A 9,332-nucleotide genomic window follows, 5' to 3' on the forward strand; every position below is an offset into this window, starting at 1 on the left:
AACAGTCGCATCCCAAGTGCTGCTGCACCATTTCCATAGGCCAGTGCCAGTCAGGGGGCTCCAACAAGCCAAGCTCCCTGCATAAGACCACAAATCCCCGGCTCCCACCCGCTAGCAGGGAGGGGATAAGTCATCAGATACACGTTTCCCTCTTCCCCTCCCTTGCCTCTACTTAATAAAACACACTCCCATTTGCACACACCCGGCCTCAATGGTTTACGCTGCCTTTCACATGTGCTGCTCTAATACTTTAAAAACGAGGCTGATCTGGGCTGCAGGGGACTGTAGTCATCAGGGAGAAATTCCCAGAATATAAAATAGCACTGGGAGCTGATGACAGCTCTAAAAATTAAGTTTGTGTGATGATAAAGATGGGAAGAAATCATAAAGTTATGTAAATGAGGTGAGGGTGTGATTTCAAAGAAAGTCTATGTGTTTATAAACACATATCCACACATATATACATATACATATATGTATGTAGGCACACATACATGTATACATGTCTATGCATAAATACACACATCTTTAGGCACATTTACACATGTATACACACAATATATGTACAAACATACACACATATGTATACACACACATAAATATGCACACACGTGTGTATGTGCATGTGCACACTTATTTCAGGGGAGGGTGGTGAGTCACCCTAAAGGCTGCAGGGCCATCGGGCTTACTGGTATTCACTAATGTTTGCTGAATGGGCACAAACCTCTGCTGTGCCTGTCCTGTTCTTTATCATTGACCATTGCTCTCAGGAGTTAATGTTTGAACTTGGCCATAAAGGAACCAACAGCTGCTGACCTCTGGTCGATATTCGAAGGGAAAGGAGCCCCCTATAAAGCCTCCCGCAGTGGAAAGTCTGACCTACAGAGCTGTGGGTCAGCTGTAGAGAGGGAGCTTTACTGCCACGATGAATTTCACCGGCAAGTACCAACTGCAGAGCCAGGAAAACTTTGAACCCTTCATGAAAGCCATTGGTGAGTGCTAGGCTGGACGCTAAGACTCTGGGTCATGGGGATGAGCGTCCGGCCCCAGCAGTGGGGGCTATGCAGGGTTTGGATGTTGAGATGGGAGGAGAGGTTCAGGCTACACACACACTGGGGGGTGTTTAGTGACTTTTTTTGATTACTTGGAACTCATGCTGTTACTCTCTGGGCGAGGCCATCCTAGAGGCAGGTGGAAAGAGCAATGAACTAGAGGGTGATCTGGATTGATGCCCACGTCTGCTGCTACTTCATTATGTGGTCCTGTTCATTCAGTCCTGCATTCCCGCGTGCATGCATGCATTCATTCCTCCAATAAACATCGATCCAAGGCCAGCCCCACACAGAGCACTGTGCTGGGAGATATTAGAGTAATAGATAAGAATGAGACTTTTTTCCAAGGCTACAATTTAAAGAAAGAAGAAATAAAGGTGACATATCCCCAAAGGTGCGCTGTGCTGACTGTGCCAGGCACTGGGCTAAGCACTGAATATGCATTGACTAATTCTCAACAAAAAACTCTGAATTGGGTACTATTATTTTCTCACTTTACAGTGAGGTAACTGAGGGGGAGTAAGGTTAAGTCAGAGGTTCTCAACATTCACGACCCACAGGAACTGTATTAAAGGGCTGCGGCATTAGGAAGGTTGAGAACCTCTAGGTTAAGTAATCATGGCAAAGGTCATGCAGGCAGGGAGTGTTTGAGGTGGGAATGGGAGCAGGCACTGGTTCCCAGGAAACTGCTTTAACATCTGTGCCTCCAGGCATCACATACAGGAAGGTGTGGCACTCGTGGAGAGAAGGCCATGGGAGGGGAGGGGAGTCTCAGGCTGAGCCATGGAAGATGAGCAGGTGTCTGCCAAGACACTGAGGGAGGGGAGTGTGTTCCCGGTAGAGGGAGCCCTGTGAGCAGAGGGTGCAGCATGACAAGGAAGGGTGCTGAGAGGGAGAGGGTTCAGAGGACAGCAGAGCCAGGGAGAGAAGGACCATCAGGGCTGAGAGCTTCACGGCCAAGTCACATCACCTCTGTGTCTCACATCCTTCACATGCCCAACAGGCCCCTCCACTCCCGCCGTCAACCCCTGTGATTTTTTTGAACTCAACTCATGTAATGGTGTAGACATTCGTGATCCCTACCTTAGGGCAAGGGACTGTTGATTCATCTTCCTCAAGAGCCTGGACTGCAGAGGTGAACACAGGCTTGCCTGCGCAGCCTGCTCTGTGCATGTTGTCCTGGCATAAATTGGAATAGTGGTCACTCTCAGAAGTGACTCAATTTAAAAGGCAAACTCTCTGGTTGCCCTGGGTGTGGGGAATGAAATGCTCCAAGAGCAATGTCATTGAAGGAGGAGAGAATGAGGAAGAGGAGAGAGTAAGAGCCCAGGTACTCACCAGGGGGAGAGGATCTTCAGGCCGGAAGAGTGTCCTTTTATAAACTGACTGGCAAGATAGATGCAGGCCAGGCTGGGCCCTGATCTTTCCTCTCTGAGGCCAAATCCCATGCTGCGGTCAGACCTCCAGCGTGTTTTGTGGCCTCTGGGGATACCCCCCACCCCCCGGCCCTCCATCCCACAGTGCTTCTCTTATCTACCATGTTTGCTCAACTTCCACCTCTGCCCGTCTCTAAACCTCAGACCATTTCCACCAGGTCTGCCTGACGACCTCATCCAGAAGGGGAAGGACATCAAGGGGGTGTCGGAAATCGTGCAGAATGGGAAGCACTTCAAGCTCACCATCACCGCCGGGTCCAAAGTGATCCACAACGAGTTCACTTTGGGAGAGGAGTGTGAGCTGGAGTCCGTGACCGGGGAGAAGGTCAAGGTAGGAGGGGCCCCTCCTGGCCACCCTCTCTTCCAGAACTTTCCCTGGAACCTGGATTTCTGCTTCGAAGCTCACATCTATCCCACAGATATCCATCTCTAGACCCAGAGCTAGGGTGGGAGAAGCAGAGAGACAAAGGCAGCTCTTAGGAATATGGTTTTACAGAAGCTGCTCTTGTCTTCCTGGGGACTGTCTTGGTGGCTCTCAGTCCCCCAAATCCGAGCTCTCCCATATGGAGGATGTGGGGAAAACAGGCACAGAGGAGGATTCTAGGTCTTATGTTCTCCTTGGCCCAGCGCTCCTGGCTCTGAGTCCTCTAAGCAGGCCCTAACAGCAGGGTAAATGGGGTTCAGCAAAAAAAAAAAAAACTCACTAGCCTTTGCTGGGGACAGAGCTGGTGGTGATAGGGAGAGACTTGTGAAAGGAGGCACTGGAGACACCAGAATACCAAAGCCCCTGGCAGGTACTCAGACCAAGCCTTCAAGGGTGGTCACTAAGCCTCAACTATCCCATCTGTACAATGGAAGTAGTTAATTTTCCCAGACTGAAGGCAGCGGGCCAAGGCATCTTCACATCCTCTGGGCTGTAGCTCAAGGCATCAAATGAGAGCTGGGATGTACAGGGGGACACCCCAGTCATGCACCACCTCTTCCCTCCTGCACCACCGTCCCTCCCAGCTCTGTGCACTGGGCTCAGCTTGTTCATCTTTACACCTGTTCTGGTCACTCTGTATTTCTGCCTCTCCAGATGTAACATTACAAGTCAGAATAAGTTTTAGGAGGGAACGTCTCTTGATGTGCCCATGGACAGGCCATCAAGGGGGTTTATCACAAGCCTTTTCCAATTGGTCCACTTGGGAAGCACATTTTTAACCTTGGTCATTACCTTCTTCCCACTGCATTTCTATGTTACTTCTTCTGGGATGTATAAGACTTGGAAAGGGCCTCATAATGGGAAAGATTAGCATTCTGGAAAGAATCATACATACCAAAGCAAAAATATGAATTTTCTCAGCTGGCCAGTACTTTGAATTTTATTGCTACCTCTCTCCATTAGCTTGGAGAATTGCTATTTTACTTGATTTTGTCTTAGCGTTTGTGTTTGGTACCATTTAGTTATCCTGTGCTCATTTCTAGATCACATTCCACAAAGTAAAAGTCTGACAAAAGAAGTTCTGACATTCTTTAGTTAGTAAATGCACTCCTGACTTCTATTTAGACCCAGGGAACTAGAGGGTTGAGAGGATTTAGAGTCTAGGAACCAGAACATGTGGCTTGTTGTAAACTGAGACTTGTGCAGGGCAACCAACCATATTAGGAAGGGTCTTGCTTCCTCCCTACCCCTTCCTCACAGGCCGTCTCTCCGTCCCCTGCAGGCAGTGGTTCACATGGAAGGTAACAATAAGCTGGTGACAACTTTCAAAAACATCAAGTCTGTGACCGAACTCAATGGCGACACAATCACCAATGTAAGTTGGCGCTCAGGCTCCCAGTACCTGAGGGAGGGGAGGAGACACACGTGTGTACAATCTCGTGTGTACAATCTCTTTCTAACCAACCAGTGCAGCCTATTAGGACAATTTTCCAACAGAGAGAAATACAGTATCTTGAGGAAGAGGCATTCATTTCTTTTTTTTTTTTCTTTGTAAGTTCAGATTAATAGGAGGATAGGAATGATTAGGTTACATTGTTTTCATTTCTAAGGTAAAGTTCAGGTTGTAGTTGAGTCCTTCACCCAGGGGGTGTGCTGTATCCCTTACATGGTGCACATTAAGTGAGAACTTGCCAAACACTCTCCCTCCTCCCCTTTCCCCTCCTCCTCCCCTCCCACCTACCCTCCCCCCCACTAGACTATACTCCTGTTTTGCTCTCATGTGGCCATGTAGTCATTTATATATTGGTCTCATTTTAGTTTTGAGTACATTGGATACTTGCTTTTCCATTCTTGTGAGACTTTACTAAAAAATGGGTCAACAAGCTATAGTATATGTATACCATATACTATTCAGCCACCAAAAAAGGATGGAGACTATACGTCTTTTGTATTTACCTGGATGGAGTTGAGGCCCCCATTTCTAATGGACCTAAGGGACTACGCATGCAGTGGTGGCCCCAGCAGCATTCCCTACTTCCCCATGCTGTCCTTCCTCACACTTCCTTTTTTTTTCCCTCCCCCCCCACCCCGAAAGAGTCTCATTATGTTGCCTTTGGTAGAGTGCTGTGGCGTCACAGCTCACAGCAACCTCAAACTCTTGGGCTTAAGCGATTCTCTTGCCTCAGCCTCCTGAGTAGCTGGGACTACAGGCGCCTGTCACAATACCCAACTATTTTTTTGTTGCAGTTATCATTGTTGTTTAGCAGGCCCAGGCTGGGTTTGAACCCACCAGCCCCTGCGCATGTGGCCAGCAACCTAACCACTTAGCTATGGACGCTGAGCCCCTCCCCACACTTCCTACTCAGAGTCAGCCATGATTACTTCTTCCCTCCTTTCTTCACACTCCCCATCTTCTCTCTTCTTTCTTCACCAACGTCCAAATGGGACGGAGTAAGAGGATGCCTGGTAGCAGGAGGCACCAGACATGCAGAGACACCAGTGCAGGTCACCTTTCTCAGTCTCCACTCCGATGTAGCCACAAGACTGGCTCACGGGGTTGGGACCAGAAATCCGTTTAATCCTCAGCCGTTCAGGTCCACTGAGCCCTCGTGGGGGCCTCTGTGATTCATGGAACAGCCCTTCTTCTTGGTGCAGCACCCACACACAAGAAAGGCTTTCTTTGGCTGAAAGTTCAGTTCTTTCGTAGCTTTGTCTACTTTATGACATCATGATAACCAATAGCCATGATCCTTCCTTTCTACCTCAGCACTAACCAGTGAATCATGGGGGCCTCCATTTGCCCAGCACTCAATAAATGCTTTTGTCTGTTTGGCATTTAAAAGGAGAATTACATTCATCATGATATTGTGGCAGCTCACAAGCCTGGCACAGTCCAGCTGTGCAGTCATCCTTGGGACGTGGCTGCTAGGCAGGGCTTGTCCTCCTTGTCCATCAGTCCAGGACAGCTTATCTCCTGCTCCCCTGCTCCCCAGCGAACCAGCTTGGGTGGGGGCGGGCATCACACATTGTAGGGTTGATGCTCACACTCTCACTACTTGAAGGATTTTTCTACTTGAACAGGGTGCTGATAGGCCCCTTGGGCACAGCCTTCTGTGACTCCCTAAAGCACTTATTAGGTGTAACACTTATTAGGTCCAAGGAAGAGTCCGGGGTGCATAACTGAAAGAGAAACTGCAGTATTTACCCCTAAACTAAACACAGGCCCCAAAGACAAGCAGTCTTATTTAAGAGAACCAGAGGGTGGAAGAAACATCCCTCACCAGCCCCAAAGCTGACCCAACCACTTAGCTATGGACGCCAATGTTTTTGTATGTTTTACAGCATTGGGAGGACAATTATGCAGTGCCCACTGTGTTCCAGGCTGGGTAGCTGGGTGGTTCCATGCACATGTATCCTTGGTACCCAACATGCATTTGTAGCGTAGTAGGTGTTGAATGAAACTTTGAGAAATTGGATTGGATTGGGCTGTTTTGGATGGTCAGGCTATAGCAGCTATTGATTAGGAAGGAATTCAGTCCAAGGGAAGATGATTCTCCACGTGAGGAAATGAAGTGATGACAATTGGCATAGGATTTAAGAAAAAATTGCCAGCCCTTTCCCAGTCCCAGAGAAAACATATTTGGAGCTATCTTTAAAGGTTTTTTGTTTTTAGCAAGTCAACATTGTATGAGCATTTCATGATTTTTTTTCTGGTTTTCAGACCATGACATTGGGTGACATCGTCTTCAAGAGAATCAGCAAGAGAATTTAGACAAATAGGCATTTCATACTCTTTTATTGTGTAAAACTAATGTAATAAAGTGAACTTTGTTTAAAAAAAAAATGTCTTTTCTTCTCAATGGCTTTTCAGTGATGCGCTATTGTTACCAGTAAGCACAGATCACTGTGTTCCTGTGACCCTTGATAACCTGTGTGTTCCACCCTACGAGGTCAGGTCTGAAGGGAAATTCCTCATTCTGAATACAGAACCCATGTAGTCCACTCAGGTGTCCTTGCCAAGAGTGCCAGGTGTGGCTGGATCTGTAGGGTGGCCCTGCAATTTCCTTTTCCTGTCATGTAGCTGAGGAGCTGGAGCAAGAGGGAGTGTAGTGGCCTGGCCCTGAGGGTGGCTCCCTGTGGGGACAGGGAACAGGAAGTCTGGACAACAAAGAAGATCTCTACCCATGAGCATAGCAACACCAGACACCCACCAGCAGACAGGTGCAAAAAGGTGAGGCACTGACCCACTACGTGAACGAGTTCTCATCCTACGGAGGGGCTTAGTGAGAGGCACGAGAAGTGAACAGAGGAAGCTCCACGGTCTGGGAAGGGGGGGAATACATAAGGGGAAGGAGTCCCCTGAACACAAACACTACTGTGTGCCAGACGGTTAGGGACTTGTTAGGACTCAGATTCCATGTTGGAGTCCTAATAACCCTCAGTGCATCAGAATGTGACCTCATTTGGAAATTAGGTCATTGCAGATATAATTAGTTAAGCTAAAATAAGGTCATGCTGGAGTACAGTGGGCCCCTAATGCCCTATGGTTGGGGTTCTTATAAAAAGGAGAAATGTGGACACAGAGTCATGCCCAAGGTGGGTATATATGTGAAAATGGAATTTTGCTGCCATAAATCAAAGACCTATTCGAAACTAGAAGAGAGGGAGGTGCCTGTGGCTCAGTGGGTAGGGCGCCGGCCCCATATACTGAGGGTGGTGGATTCAAACCCGGTCCCGGCCAAACTGCAACAAAAAATAGCCAGGCACTGTGGTGGGTGCCTGTGGTCCCAGCTACTCGGGAGGCTGAGGCAAGAGAACCACCTAAGCCCAGGAGCTGGAGGTTGCTCTGAGCTGTGTGACACCACGGCACTCTACTAAGGGCGACAAAGTGAAACTGTCTCTTAAAAAAAAGAAAGAAAGAAAAAAGAAAGAAGCTAGAAGAGATAGATCCTCTCTGTCATTTTTATGTCATAAGTATTACTTTTAATTTTTCTCAACTATTTAAACATGTGAAAACCATTCTTTGCTCATACATTGCATGGAAACAGCTGGCAGCCAAATTTGGTCTGTGGACTGCAGGATGCTGACCCCCGCGGTCGTAGCCTGCCCAGACTTTATAGAATATACACACATTCTGCAACTTCTGTTCCCCTCACAATTTAAGTACTCATTCCTTCTAGAAGTTCTCCCAGACTGCTCAGCTGAAGGCACTCTTTCTCTCTCTGGGATTTTATCCACACCAGTGTTTGAAGCTCCTCCTGCCGTGCACTGTCACTTCCTCCGTATGTTTGCTCTCTTTCTCCACCTAGAGTGGAGTCTCGGGGGCGGGAAGGAGATCCATTATCTGGAACTGAAGGAAAGAGTTCATCTGCCTTTAAAGAGTTCCTTTACTTCAGTATGAACTCAGAGTCAAGAGTTACAAGGAAGAAAAAAAAAAAAAGGAGACTACACTATGCCATTCACAAAAATAAATTTCAGATGAGCTAACAAGCTAAATAAATATGAAATATTAGAAATAGATATGGCAGTAGATAAATACTTCAAATATAAGAGACTTTCAGATACCAGGTGCAAAAACCACAAAGGAAAAGATGAATACATTTCACTACCTCCAAAATTTTGTTTCATATGAAAAAAATAACACTATAAACGCAGCTGAAAAATATTATGGCTTCCATAACAAAGGGTAACAGACAGAATCCAGCCACTAGGGAGGCCGAGGTGGGAGGATCCCTTCAGGCCAGGAGTTCTGCCCGGGCGATGTAGCAAGAATCCTGTCTCTAAAACTAAGAATCATAAATAATAAAATTCTAAAATCCCCCCAAATCAATAAGAAGGCCAACAAGTCACTAGAAGAGTGAGTTGAGAACATTAATAGATAACTCACAATATAAAAGATGTTTAGTCTCCTCGTAGCCAGGGAGGAGGGATGCAAGAGGAAGTATCATTTTAAAAATCCAACTAGTAAAAAGTAAAAATATTGACAACACCCAGAATTTGTAAGGATGTGAGAAATGGCTATGCTTCTGGTGGTAGAGATATAAACTGATGAGGCCCACACGGAACACCATGTGACAGTGTCCATTAATATTTTCAATGTGAACTTCTAATACCCAACGATGTTATAGTATCTCCCTAGAGAAGTGTTCGCACACATGCACAAGCAGCCTGTCTGTCCATGCATAAAGGATGCAATAGCCTAAAACTGGAAACAAGTGTTTATCAGTAAAAAAGGGCCAGATAAACTACAGTACAACCATACTCTGAAATAATCTACAGTAGATTAAATGAACAAGGTAGATCAATATGTAATGACACAGAAATCTCTCTAAGGCAAAACTTTTTTGAAAAAGCAAGTTCTGGCTCGGCGCCTGTGGCTCAAGAGGCTAAGATGCCAGCCACATACACCTAAGGTGGCGG

At 46.8% G+C, this 9,332-nt stretch overlaps 1 protein-coding gene across 1 annotated transcript; it reads left to right on the forward strand.

Moving 5' to 3' along the window:
* The first annotated feature begins 816 nt into the window (after positions 1 to 816).
* Positions 817 to 6,756, forward strand: FABP1 (fatty acid binding protein 1). Its single transcript, XM_003799185.2, has 4 exons — positions 817 to 992; positions 2,647 to 2,819; positions 4,195 to 4,287; positions 6,634 to 6,756. Exons 1-4 carry the CDS (start codon positions 926 to 928, stop codon positions 6,682 to 6,684), a joined length of 384 nt encoding a protein of 127 aa, XP_003799233.1. The 5' UTR covers positions 817 to 925; the 3' UTR covers positions 6,685 to 6,756.
* The last annotated feature ends 2,576 nt before the right edge of the window (positions 6,757 to 9,332 follow it).

The sequence above is a fragment of the Otolemur garnettii genome, unplaced genomic scaffold (genome assembly GCF_000181295.1).
Source record: "Otolemur garnettii isolate 467f Iridium unplaced genomic scaffold, OtoGar3 scaffold00147, whole genome shotgun sequence".
NCBI lineage: Eukaryota > Metazoa > Chordata > Mammalia > Primates > Galagidae > Otolemur > Otolemur garnettii.